The following is a 14102-nucleotide window of genomic DNA, read 5'->3' on the forward strand; positions in this document are numbered from 1 at the left end:
TCCAGGCCTTTGTTTCCCCACCTGTAAAATGGGGCATTGTAGCCCTCACATGAAATGGTACTTCTAAAGGCACCTGTGAGCCAGAGCCCTGCTCTGATGGCTGTGGGAGAGAGGGGATGATTTTTCTAACCTGCCTCTACCCTTCCCGGTGCTATGGGAGGCAGACACCAAGTTCTGGGGTCTCCAGCTATAGTGGGTGGCCAATGATTGCTTCTCTCTGTCCAGAACAACGAGAACAAGAGTGCACTGCAGTTGGAGCACTGCAGTAAAGGAGCTGAAGAAGCTGGGCGAGCTGAAAGACACGGTAACCTCTGACCCATCCATGAGAGGTGGGAGGTGCCAGGCCAGAGGCAGCTGCAGCCTGGGAGCTGGTGACCCCAGCACTCTCCAGGGCAGTCCTATGACTGTTTCTTGCTTCCTGCCCTCTGAGTTTTAGAGGTGGGGAGCGCTGGGCTCCCCCCAGGTCTGGAAATCATCATCCCAGCTAGAGGCATGGAGCCCTCCAGTCACAGGGGAAGAGACAGTGGTATAAGAGGTTGGCCGGGTGCGGTGGCTCAAGCCTGTAATTCCAGCACTTTGGGAGGCCGAGATGGGTGGATCACAAGGTCAGGAGTCGAGACCATCCCGGCTAACACAGTGAGACCCCGTCTCTACTAAAAAATACAAAAAACTAGCTGGGCGAGGTGGCAGGCGCCTGTACTCCCAGCTACTGGGGAAGCCGAGGCAGGAGAATGGTGTAAACCCAGGAGGCGGAGTTTTCAGTGAGCTGAGATCCGGCCACTGCACTCCAGCCTGGGCAACAGAGCCTCAAAAAAAAAAAAAAAAAAAAAAGAGGCTCCTTATGTCGGTGTGGTGGCTCATGCCTGTAATCCCAGCACTTTGGGAGGCTGAGGCAAGAGAAACGCTTGAGGTCAGGAGTTTGGGACCAGCCTGGCCAACATGGCAAAACCTCATCTCTACTACAATTTCAAAAAACAAAAAATAATTAGCCAGGCCTGGTGGTGCATGCCTGTAATCCCAGTTACTCAGGAGGCTGAGACATGAGAATCATTTGAGCCCAGGAGGTGGAGGTTGCAGTGAGCTGAGATCGCACCACTGCACTCCAGCCTGGGACACAGAGTGACACTGTCTCAAAACAAAACCAAACGGAAAAACCAAAAAGACTCCTTAGATTCGAACTGGATTTCGGCCTCAGTTCCACTGGTTATCATTCAAGTACCTTGCATCTCTACATCTCTGTTTCCTTAACTTCAAAAGGAAGTTAGCGTTTTCCTTGCAGAGGTGCTGAGGATTAAATGAGATAACACATGGAAACAGTAGGCATGTAGTACACTTAGCAGATGGTGGTTGGCTCTCCTTGCTATTCCACCAGTCCATGGCCTACAGTTTAAATGGTGGGGAAAAGGATGTGAGATTTGAGGCTGGGGAAGGACGCATGGGGTTCTAGGCAAGGGAGGCAGTCTCTTAGGCCTGGAGCAAGGGACCAGGGGCCTAGGGAGGCCACAGAGCTCCACAGTGCCCTTGCTGCCCTATTAATGGGCCAGGAATCCGGAAGCCAGCTAGCAAATACCCTCATGCCCAGGGTCTTCCTGCAGGTGGAGCTGAAGAGCCAAGAGGCTCAGAGTCTGCAGCAGCAGGGAGACCAGTACCTGTGTCACCTGCAGCAGTATGTGGTCGCTTAGCAGCAGGTGGCCACTTATCAGCAGCTGACCTCTGAGAAGGAGGTGCTGCACAGGCAGTTACTGCTGCAGACCCAGCTCCTGGACCAGTTGCAGCAGCAGGAAGCTCAGGGCAAAGCAGTGGCTAAGATGGCCCGCCAAAAGTTGCAGGAGACCCCGGGGAGGGAGTTGCTGAGGACAGGGCCCCGAGAGGGACAACCTGGCAACCTCCGTGCCTTCTCACCCTCTTTCCTGGCCTCTTAGGAGCACCTGGAAGCTACCAGCCAGCAGAAACAGCAGCTAAAGCCCAGTTGAGCCTCATGGTTCTCCCTGGGGAAGGTACGGGAGACCACACGGAGGAAGAGGCGAGAGCCCCGGGAGGAAAGCGGGACTGTTAGCAGCATAGGATTGAGGAGTTGGAAGAGACCTTTAAGACAGCTGGTCATTATGCCGACCGGGTGTCCGCGCTAAGTTCGGTATCAATATGGTGACCTCCTGGGAGCAGGAGGCCATCAGGTTGCCTAAGGATGGGAGAACTGGCCCAGGTCAGAAAGGGACCAGGTCAGGACTCCGGCACCAATCGGTAGTGGGACTGTGCCTGGGCAATATAGCAAGATCTTGGTTCTTAAAAGTAAAAATAAAGAACAGCTCATTCCCCTCTGGGAATGGGCTAATTCAGGGTTACACAGTGAGGGTGGGGCAGAGGTGGGCCCCCAGTACTTCCCTTGTTGGGTTGTCTGAGGACCCCTCTGGCCAATCCCTAGAGGAGATGGAGGAGGACATCTGGACAGTGAGGAGGAGGAGGCACCTCAGCCCATGCAGAACATCCCAGAGGACCGGGAGAGCCAGGAGGTCAGGTGAGCCTGACTTTCCCTGCCCCTACTTTGTCACCTTCCTCGGTGGTCCCTCCCAGATCCCCTTATGTTCTTGGTTTCCCTGCCTTCTGATTTCTGTGGACTTTCACTCCTTCCAGGAGCCAGTGGTCAAACACCATTTCACCTGTGACCAACAGGTGCACACTCTGAGCCCCAAGGGAAGGGGCTGCGCTCCACCTCCCTGCCCCGGTTGTTCTGTGTGTGTCCCTACAAGAATACTCACCTCTTGCCTTCAGGTGGCATTTTTCAACTTCGCTGGAGCCAATGCCCAGGAAGAGCAAATGGTATGCTGGCAGCCCCTGGTTCACCCAGTGGCTTCATCCCAGAGGACCCCAGGGACTAGGGGTGAGTCTGTGTGTGGGGAGACCCACTGAGCCCTGCAGGGGGCCATGGAAAAGGTGCAGCTGAGTAGGTCCTGGCATGGGCCAAGAACGGTGTGGGTGGGGCAAGGCAGGTGGTTCTTGAGATGTGACCCCATTATTTTGGCTCCAGAGCGACTTTATGGAGGACAAAGTGACCTGAAGGAACCAGTGGAGTAACTGGAGCTTCGATTCATCCACCTCTCAGGACAGACACCATAAGTGAGCGGGAAGCCAGGGTATGGCAGGGGGAGCTGCTGGGCCGTCAGAGGGGCCCCAGCCTCTGAGTGTGTCCTCCTGCAGGAAAGTACATCAGCCAGGGGGCAGTGCCAAAATGCGTCACTGGGAGAGGAGGACATAATCAGGCTGGCCCAGGACCAAGAGATGCAAGTAGGGTGTGCAACATCTCTGTGGGGGTGGGAGTGGGGGTGAACTTGGGCACTGGCACCAGCATGGCAGCTAAGCACCTCTCCCTCCAGATGAACCTGCTGGAGCTGCAGGGACAGGTGTTGCGGCTTGTGGGCGACCACAATGAGGGGCACGACAAATTCCTGACCACTGCCCAGAGTTCTGGTGATCAGCCCGCTCTAGGAGCCCCAATCCCCCTGGAGCTTGGGTGTGCTGACAAGCAGGGTGGTGGGTAGAGCGCTCAGGCGGGGTGGGCAGGCAGGAGCAGGGGAGGCTCACACTGACCTCAGATCCCCTCCTCCCTCTGTCTGAAGATCTTCGTGGCTGAGCCTCACTGACAGCGTGGAGCCTGCACCAGGAGAAGCCAGAGAAGGTTCTCCCCACGACAACCCCACTGCACAGCAGATCGTGCAGCTGCTTCCTCTAACGCAGGACTCTCCAGGAGCACCGAGGCTTGGGCAGCAACCCCTGCATGCTATTCTTTTCGGGCTGCCAAGAACAGGGAGATAAACCATCACTATCATCTAAGAGCTGGTCAAGAAAAAAAAAATAAAAAAACTTAAGGGGTTAATCTCCTACACAATTCATTTACTTCATTTGAATGTTAGAGCCACTCACATTTATTTGTGTTTTTCTAATTTATAGTTTAAATTTATTTGTAAAAAGTTAAAGGAGAGTGGGTCGTTCCCTCATGTTCACTGTGACATTCTTTAGCACCTTTTTTTTATTTGATAACTGTAGGTTATTAGCATGCATATCGAGTTCGCCCTTAGGTGGTGGGAGTTCAAACACGCAAAGACCCACTATTTGCACAAAACTGTTCTTGCAGGTTTGGAATAGGCTGCCATGTTTTTTAAATGTTATTGCAGCATGTATATTCATTACGGAATTCAGATAAAATTTGCCTATGTTCTGCTAGTATGCTTGATCCACTCCTAATCACAGTGAGCTCTTCATTAGCTCAATATGTGGTTTGCCCTCAAGTACGCTGTTTATTAGTTTGTAATGTGCCACTGTGAGTAGTGACATTTACAGTTGTTTAAAGCTGGAGCACTGGAGAGAGCCTTTCCCCCTTTTTCTGTGCATTGGGAATGCGAGGAGTAACACTTTGGGGAGCTTTTTTTTTTTTTTTTTTTTGAGATTGAGTCTCACTCTGTTGCCCAGGCTGGAGTGCAGTGGCACGATCTCAGCTCACTGCAAGCTCCACCTCCTGGATTCACACTATTCTCCTGCCTCAGCCTCCTGAGTAGCTGGGACTACAGGCACCCACCACCGCACCTGGCTAATTTTTTTGTCTTTTTTTAGTAGAGATGGGGTTTCACCGTGTTAGCCAGGATGGTCTCCATCTCCTGACCTCGTGATCCGCCCGCCTCGGCCTCCCAAAGTGCTGGGATTACAGGCGTGAGCCACCACGCCCGGCCTGGGGAGCTTTTTAAATCTCCCAAAAGAGGAAAGTGGCCTGCTCTGGCAGGTGTGTACAGGATAGAATATGTTTCACTTGTTCTGGTACCAACAATGAGTGTGGTACTATGGTAGTTCCCTTAGGATTTGTATGTGCTCTGGGCTCATGAAGATATTACATCATGAGCTGGGGCAGTTGTACTCTTTTTTGATGACCTAAAAAGGGGTTATTTCTGAGGAATGAAAGACTTAAAGTCCTGTTCTTGCTTTTTTTTTCTGAACTTGCCGCTTTTGCATTCCTTGAGTTCAGTTTAAAGGCAGTTACTTTAAGTCCATTTTAAACTCTCAGGCTAGAAATCGTACCACTGTTAATTAGCCACATTATTTGGTCTAACATTTTTTCTTTACAATTCTGAAACTGGGTTTATCTAACACATTGATAAATTATTTCAAAGGTATTTTTGTAGTTCAAATCACTTCACTTTTACCCTGACACATATAAATGACTAGGAATGACCTTCAGATCGCGTTTAGCATCTGTAACCAATCTGACAATAATGTGTTCATCAGGTACCTATGGATTAAATCACATACTGGCATATTTAAGCTGAATGTCAGTCTGGAAATAAATTTACCATATTAACTGAAATACCACTGTTTGTGTAGGTATTTTTGTCATATATTTAAGAAAAAGCTAACAAGGATGGAAATCATATTACAATAACTTAAGTCTTTCTTCAAAGTGTGTGCAGTCTTTTGCAATACCTCATTCGGCCAAGTATTTGTTCTCTTTCTCATTCAGTATAAGGCAGCTTTCAATTTGCTTAGCAGGCAACATTAGAAGGTTAGAGTTCAGCAGAAACATAGAATTTTAAAATGTGAGTTAAACTGAATAAATTTGAATTTTTGTAGGAGGTAAAGAATCAAAATACTTGTATATTTAAAGATTGCAGTATATGATAATCATTTTGAAGTATTTGATTAAAACTAATAGGTTTTCCAGAAATTAAAAAAAACAATTTTAAAACCAAAGCAGATTTCTAGAAAATATGAAAATGTAAATCAGCCCTATCTGGAATATAGTTTCTGTAAAACTTAGTCATTTTACAATAGTATAACTATTAAAAAATGTAACTGCTATTTTAATGTTTTGAAATAAAACATTTTAAAATATGAATACTGTAGCTTAAAAGAAAGAAATTGGAGAAGGAAAAGTAGAGAAAGAAATGCCAATTCCAGTCCAAAACTTTATTTGCCAGGTTTTCTTATGATGACTTTTACCAATTTATGAATTATTGTAAACAGAATCTATACGGAAATACTGAAAGACTTTTGCCTAAAGTGGCTTATTGAATACTGCTATGATGCTACTGTAATGTCATAAATTATTGTTACAAAGTGCTGTTTTTGCCTTAAGTTTTTATTTTGTGTGTCTTGAAAACTATAGTATTAAAGGTATTAAGATTGTGCAAATGCTGGGCACACTTGGCATTAAATAATGTTTTTATTTTTACAAAATTGTAGTATGACCATGCAAGTATTTAATTAATTAATTAATTTTGAGATGGAATCTCACTCTGTTGCCCAGGCCAGAGTACAGTGGCGCGATCTTGGCTCACTGCAACCTCCGCCTCCCAAGTAGCTGGGACTACAGATTCATGCCACCATGCCCAGCTAATTTTTGTATTTTTAGTAGAGATGGGGTTTCACTATGTTGGCCAGGCTGGTCTCAAACTCCTGACCTCGTGATCTGCCCACCTCAGCCTCCCAAAGTGCTGGGATTACAGGCATAAGCCACCGTGCCTGGCTTCAAGTGTTTATCAAAAGAACACAAACTGAAAAAATAGTTACGGGATTTTAAAAAGTTAGGAGATTTTAAAAAGTTATGGGATTTAAAAAGTTATGAGATTAAAAAGTTGTGGATAAAGTTACATTATGGGATAAAAAAGTTATGGGATAAAAAATGTTATGGTCAGTGGCTCACGCCTTGTAATCTCAGCACTTTGGGAGGCCAAGGTGGGTGGATCACCTGAGGTAGGGAGTTTGAGACCAGTCTGACCAACATGGAGAAACCCCATCTCTACTAAAAATACAAAATTAGCCGGACGTGGTGGCGAATGCCTGTAATCCCAGCTACTCAGGAGGCTGAGGCAGGAGAATCGCTTGAACCCGGGAGGTGGAGGTTGTGGTGAGCTGAGATTGTGCCATTGCACTCCAGCCTGGGCAACAAGAGTGAAACTCCATCTCAAAAGAAAAATTAAAAAGTTGTGGAAAAAATTCCAAAAAAAGGTTTATGAAAAAATTTATGTGATAAAAATTAAATAAATAAATAAAAGCAGGCCACTGTCAGCAAAGCCTGGAGAAGTGTCTAATTGGGGAGACAGGTGCAGATGAGTTGAAGATCACCGTCATCCAAAAGCAGGGAACTAGGCCCGGGGCTATAGCTCACACCTGTAATCCCAGCACTTTGGGAGGCTGAGGTGGGCAAATCACCTGAGGTCAGGAGTTGGAGACCAGCCTGGCCAATATGGTGAAACTGTCTCTACTAAAAATTTAAAAAATTAGCCAGGCGTGGTGGTGGGTGCCTGTAATCCCAACTACTCAGGAGACTGAGGCAGGAAAATCGCTTGAACCCAGAAGGCGGAGGTTGCAGAGAGCCCAGATGGCACCACTGCACTCCAGTCCGGGTGACAAAGACTCCACCTCAAAAAAAAAAAAAAAAAAAACCTTAATTAAAAAAAGAAAGCAGGACCCTGTCAGCAAAGCTTGGAGAAGTGGGGCCGGAGGCTCCATCCCCACCATGTCCCTATCACCCCTTCCCAGTCACTCCTTTACCATTTGAGTAGCAAGACAAGACCCCTGTCTAATGGGGAGAAACAAACAGACCCTTTGCCACCTTGGCCAGGGCTGAGTCCTTAAATTTCTGGTGATGATGATTGTGATTTAAGAGGCAGAGGCTGATGGAGTTGGTTTGTTTAGGATCAGGCCTCCTTACTCTCACCAAAGCAATTTTTCCCTCAGCGAAGCTCGTGTCTTCTTACTCGGAGAGGCAGATGAGGCAGGACAGTGGGACTAACTGTAGACCAGGCGAGGGCACGGACTGCTGGGGGTGGCCCCCCTTCCCCCATGTACATACTGTTTCTGTGTAACGTTTTGTATATTCCGGGGGGTAGGGCTGCCCCTGTATTGTTCCTAGTGGAGATTGGAGCTGGCACGGGGGAGTGGGGGATGGAAGCGGGGGAAGGTTCTAATAATTATTCGCAGCTGGGGAACTTATTTGATAGCATAGGACAGAGGAAGGAGGCGGGGTTGGGTTCGTGGCTTCCTGGCGATGCGACTCCTGTTTATTTTGCTTTTTATTTGGGAACAAATGGATTTAACCATACTGCTAGCCCGGCATGTTTCTGTTTCCCTCACTGGGTCCTGGAGTTTGCGCCACTGAACGAGGAGCCCCAGAGTGTCTGAGCATGTCCAACTGGGCTGTTGGGGACCTCCCAGGCCTGTTACCTGTATGCTGCCTGATGACGCCTGGGGGATTCCACGGCACCTATGGGGCACAGTCCGGCCCTGACGGCCAACAGGCTCAGAAGCCTCATCTAGCGGTGGCTGGGAAGGCAGGATGCCAGCACCCAAGGGCACTGACTTCCATGCACATGAGGCGGCTTCCTTTCGGCCACCCTGCCTCCCTCGCCTGTCTGCACCTAGTGGCTTATTCTCTGTCCCTCCGGAGTGCCGAGGCCGCTCACCCTCCCTCCAGGCTGAATTCATGGCCCTGCCCTCTAGTGGCCAGAACCGGCTTCACAGGATGAGAGCCGCTAAGCTCCAGGGGCTTTCCAGGAAAAGTGTCCCTTGGAAAGGATGTGGCCTCTTCACTGCTCCCAACACCCTAGTAATGGCTTGGCCTTTCCCCTCCGCTCAACTCCACAGACAACACAGCCAGGAGAGGACACATTCCCTGTCATCCAGAAATGGGTTTGCTTGTCAGCCAAGGGACAGCAGGACTGTCAGGCCACATGGCAACCCTCATTCTTGGCAGGGGGTGGGAGGGATGGCAGGGCTGGTTGTCCACAGGCCAGGCATGACAGGAAGGCCCATTGGATGTGGCGCACTTTGGAGGGGTATGTCGGGGGACAGATATGGGTCTCAGTAAAGAGATCTGCTCTTTTACAATTTCTGCACCAATTTGCCATACTTGGAGATGACACATAGCAGCTTATTTTTTACTTTTTCAAGAAAGGATATCATGGAAAGAAATCGAGCTGCCTTTCTATGAATAGAACTCAATTGCCTTCCAGCCGTAGGCTGCATGCTTCAAAATGTTTATCAGAAATAAGAAATGGGTTGAGCAGCACCATCCATAGCCTTACACTGAGCATTCCCACCATGACCTCTACCATGTATGAAGTGCCTTGGTTAATTATGAAACCGGTGAAAATGAGATGAAAAGTCCTATTCCCATGCAGACCAGTTGGGTTATGCAGAGATGCAGTCGCCAGGACACAGCCCTAACCACAATGTGCCCTCTGGAAAACGTGTGTCTCTGTTCACATGGAAATGACACAAGTCTAGTTCTTGTCCAAAAGTCATGCAGCAAAACAAAAATGTCTGCAAAACTGGGAAGAACTTTTTACCATGACTTTAATTTTGAGGGTGCTCTTTAGCAGAGGCTGTTGATGAAGGAAGAATTCTATCAACCAGAACCACTGAGCAGGAATGAATCTATAACCCCCTTTTTTTTTTTTTTTTTTTTTTTTTTTGAGACGGAGTCTCGCTGTGTCGCCCAGGCTGGAGTGCAGTGGCCGGATCTCAGCTCACTGCAAGCTCTGCCTCCCGGGTTTTTACGCCATTCTCCTGCCTCAGCCTCCCGAGTAGCCGGGACTACAGGCGCCCGCCACCTCGCCCGGCTAGTTTTTTGTATTTTTTAGTAGAGACGGGGTTTCACCGTGTTAGCCAGGATGGTCTCGAACTCCTGACCTCGTGATCCGCCCGTCTGGGCCTCCCAAAGTGCTGGGATTACAGGCTTGAGCCACCGCGCCCCGCTATAACCCCCTTTTTTAAGGCCAGAAAGGACCTTAAGTTCCTTCTATTTCCAGAGCAGGGAACTAAAGCCCAGAGATGACAAAAGATTTGGCGTCTTTAAAGGCTCCATCCAGCCCCTCCATGAAAAGGAAATGGGCCAACGTTGGCTTCAGTATTCTAAACTTTTGGAAAGTGGTAAAAATGAAGGACATTGAACAAAAATACTAGGGTTTATTTCCATCTTGTTCAGTGAGTGTCAACACACTACATGTTTTTCATAATGGTTAATTTTTATGATAAAAAGATATTATCATTGTATAAAATTTGGGAAATTAAAAAACCTATGGAGAAGAACATTTAAATTATCCATAACCCCACAATTTATTCATTTGCTTATTCAAGCAACAAATAAAAGTGCATGCCTTACCAAGAGCAGGGCGTGTTCCAATACTGACTACCCAGAAATGATAGTTTTGAATTGATTCCCTTCCAACCCTTTTCTCAATGCAGTACTACTAATAATTTAAAAATCAGGTTATTTAGTTTTGGAATCTCCTTTTCACTTAATATATCACAAACTTTTTCCCAGGTTATCAAATAATATTCCAAGCTATGATTTTAACAGCTGCATCACATCATATCAGTTTACATTATTAAACCATTCTACTTGAGACATAAGAGATGATCAATTTTTCAACATTATAAATAATGTTGCATGTAATATTCTTTGGTCACACACCTGATTATCTTTGGAAAACTTCCCTAGAATTCAGATTGTTAGATCAAAAGTCTTAAATATTTTTAAGGTTCTAAATACACAATGCTCAATTGCTTTCTTGAAAGAGTGTAATAATTTTACTTCTACCAGCTACAAGAGTGTCTTTCATTCACACAGCAAGGCCTGCCTCTCAAAGCAATGGGTTTTAAACAAATCACTGTCACTGAGTCAAAATGGTTTTTCTTTTAATTTGTATTTTTTACTTGACACCGTAAATCAAATTTTAAAAATTCTGTTTCTTCATAAATTACCTATGCATGCTTTTTGCCATTTTCCTATGGAATTGTTAATATTTCTTTCTTTTCTTTTTTTTTTTTTTTTTTTTTTTTTGAGACGGAGTCTCGCTTTGTCGCCCAGGCTGGAGTGCAGTGGCCGGATCTCAGCTCACTGCAAGCTCCGCCTCCCGGGTTCACGCCATTCTCCTGCCTCAGCCTCCCGAGTAGCTGGGACTACAGGCGCCCGCCACCTCGCCGGGCTAGTTTTTTGTATTTTTTAGTAGAGACGGGGTTTCACCGTGTTAGCCAGGATGGTCTTGATCTTGTAGCCTCGTGATCCGCCCGTCTCGGCCTCCCAAAGTGCTGGGATTACAGGCTTGAGCCACCGCGCCCGGCCTCTTTCTTTTCTTTTTCTTTTCTTTTTTTTTTTTTTTGAGACGAAGTCTTGCTGTTTTGCCCAGGCTGGAATTCTATGGCACGATCTTGGCTCACCGCAACCTCTGCCTCCCGGGTTCAAGCAATTCTCCTGTCTCAGCCTCCCGAGTAGCTGGGATTACAGGCATGTGCCACCATACCTGGCTAATTTTGTATTTTTAGTAGAGACAGGGTTTCCCCATGTTGATCAGGCTGGTCTCAAACTCCTGATCTCAGGCGATCCACCAGCCTTGGCCTCCCAAAGTGCTGGGATTACAGACGCGAGACACCACGCCCAGCTGGAACTGTTAATATTTCTTCTTAGCATTCTAGTCTTGTTATTTCTTAGTGAAGGATTTTTCTGACTGCATTGTGAGATCTAGCCTCCTGGCTGGGGCAGCAGGAGGTGGAGTGGAGAAACAGCGGGAGTCAGAGCCAGGCTTTTTCTCTTAGTCCTTCCACAATCACCAAGGTGTGACCTTGGCCAACTCTTTTGGTATCTCTGGGCTTCAGTTCCCTTCTCTGTAAATAGAAGGGTCTTAAGGTCACTTCCAGTCCTATAAAAGGGAGTTTCAAAGCTTCTTTCACTGTCATAATTGTGATCGGCTTTGAAGGAGGTAGTGCTAATGGGTAAACATCAAATAATAAGCTTGCTTCCCCAGTTCTAACCTACTAGTACCACCTACACTGAGAAAATCACTTCAACACTCTTAGTTTCTTCATCTGTAAATGGAAAACTTGTTTTACAGATTTGTTGTAAAAGTTATGTGAAATAATAAAAATCAAAGTGTATAGATTATAATATACCACAGACAGACAGGCTGGGCATGGTGGCTCACACCTGTAATCCCAGCATTTTGGGGGGCTGAGGCAGGCAGATGACTTGAGGTCAGGAGTTCGAGACCAGCCTGGCCAATATGATGAAACCCCAGCTCTACTAAAAATACAAAAATTAGCTGGGCGTGGTGGCTCATGCCTGTAATCCCAGCTACTCCAGAGGCTGAGGTGGGAGAATCACTTGAACCCTGGAGACAGAGGTTGCAATGAGCCAAGATCACACCACTGCACCCCATCCTGGGCAACAGAGCCAAACTCCATCTCAAAACAAAACAAAACAAAACAACAAAATATATATATATATATATTTATACATACATAATATACTCTGTATATATTATATACACCACAGACATACACACACACTGTGAAGTTGCATTTTTAAAGAATTTAATTTTCATAATCTTAGTGCACAAAAAAGTAAAGAAAAAATTTTTTAACTTGTTGCATGTAACCTCCCTTTCAAACTAGACTCTAGCCTCCAGTGCTCCAAAAAGAATGAGACAACAGAGAGAATGTAAATAGAAACAAAAGAAGCTAAATCTTAGTGTTTGAGCTTCTAAGCATGGAGCCTCAAGTGATATGCAATTTTGTGAAGCACTTCTGTACATGATTTCTCCTTGTGTGTGCTGACTTGACAGCTTAATTCACACACATAATATGCACACACATACCACACACACATAAACCTACCTTATATATATACCTTACATAAGTGCTTCACACCCACTATATATCTAATCCCTTTTATAGGCATTTGGCAATAAAAGCAGAAAATGTGATTCAAAAAATAGAAACCACTCTCATTTTAACTCTTTCCTTTAATTTTTGTCATTTAAAACTTATAAATTTGACAGGCTGTATTTTTAAAACAGACTATTTTTAAAACCTTTAATACTAGTCTCATATACGGTCTATTTCTATTGGTTATAGTTTGTCAGCAAATTGCATTTTCTACCCACAGATAAGTGTAGCACTGTTCTGACCACCAAGACATAGGTAGGGAACAGACACTACCTTAGGATCAAGAGGAGACAAGACATGTAAACACGTCATTAGCTAAGTGTGTCCATAAATCCAGTTCTGTCATTAAAGAGTAAATACGAGAGCAGGGAGATTTTTCTGGTGGGTGAGTGATGATTGCTTTTTTCTTCCCCACGCTATCCTGGCATTTTTCTCCCCTTCCTTGGTACTGGATTATAGAATGCAGGGGCAGGCCGGGAACAGTGGCTCACGCCTGTAATCCCAGCACTTCAGGAGGCCGAGGCTGGCGGATCACGAGGTCATGAGTTTGAGACCAGCCTGGCCAACATCACAAAACCCCGTCTCTACTAAAAATACAAACATTAGCCAGGCCTATATATCAGGCACCTATAATCTCAGCTACTCAGGAGGCTGAGGCAGGAGAATCTCTTGAACCCAGGAGGCGGAGGCTGCAGTGAACCGAGATCGCACCATTGCACTCCAGCCTGGGCGACACAGCAAGACTCCATCTCAAAAAAAAAAAAAAAAAAAGTAGGGATAGTTGTTCAGCTTATACATCATGGGCATAAATAATGGCCATTAATTTAAATGCTAGTTTAAAGTTAGCCAGAAATAGCTCTTCACAAAAGAGACCAAGTTTTTTACTCTGCAAAAAGAGAGTGGTAGCTGAGAAAATATTTCTGAAACTAAATTGACCTTACACAAAGAACACATCCAGAGTTCTAGATATATGGATATGCTAGAGGAAGAAATACAGATGCAGCCAAACACCTCTCCTCAATCAAAGAGGCAGAGGGTAGACTATGATCTCTGTTCTATGGCTGTTTTCACTTTCTGTTCATTCTTACCCACTTGTGATGTGTTATTGTGGTTGTGGTTTCCCAGCAAACGCTCTTATGTCTGTTACATAACCTTGCTAAGCACTTTACATATATGAACTGATTTGACTCACATAATAACCTTATGGGATAAAAACTATTAGTATCATTCCCATTTTACAGATATAGAAACCAAGGCCCCGAGAGATTCCATAACTCTCCCTGGCAAGTGGGATTGAGCTCCAGGAAGTCTGGCTTCTTGGCCTACATTCTTGACTATAAAAGTTGCACTGTCTCTTTAGCTGAAGGGTGAACTTAGGCATTTGAAGAGCCAAG

The 14102-nt window shown here is 45.9% G+C and overlaps 1 protein-coding gene across 12 annotated transcripts in view; it reads left to right on the forward strand.

Annotated features, from left to right (window-relative positions):
* Window positions 1–5355, forward strand: part of LOC102121806 (uncharacterized) — a 32452-nt gene extending 27097 nt beyond the window's left edge. For 7 of the 12 annotated variants that reach the window (XM_073996720.1, XM_073996726.1, XM_073996728.1 and 4 more), the window contains 7 exons: window positions 226–304; window positions 1923–1997; window positions 2425–2515; window positions 2770–2878; window positions 3026–3114; window positions 3196–3287; window positions 3615–5355. In XM_073996720.1, the coding sequence (XP_073852821.1) occupies window positions 226–304; window positions 1923–1997; window positions 2425–2515; window positions 2770–2878; window positions 3026–3055 (384 nt within the window). In that variant the 3' untranslated portion in view covers window positions 3056–3114; window positions 3196–3287; window positions 3615–5355. Of the gene's footprint in view, window positions 1–225; window positions 305–1922; window positions 1998–2422; window positions 2516–2769; window positions 2879–3025; window positions 3115–3195; window positions 3288–3371; window positions 3512–3614 lie in introns of those variants that run through there. The other 5 variants (XM_073996722.1, XM_073996721.1, XM_073996730.1 and 2 more) reach the window with 5 other exon arrangements.
* Window positions 5356–14102: the final 8747 nt, after the last annotated feature.

This window comes from Macaca fascicularis, chromosome 7 (assembly GCF_037993035.2).
Source record: "Macaca fascicularis isolate 582-1 chromosome 7, T2T-MFA8v1.1".
Taxonomy (NCBI): domain Eukaryota; kingdom Metazoa; phylum Chordata; class Mammalia; order Primates; family Cercopithecidae; genus Macaca; species Macaca fascicularis.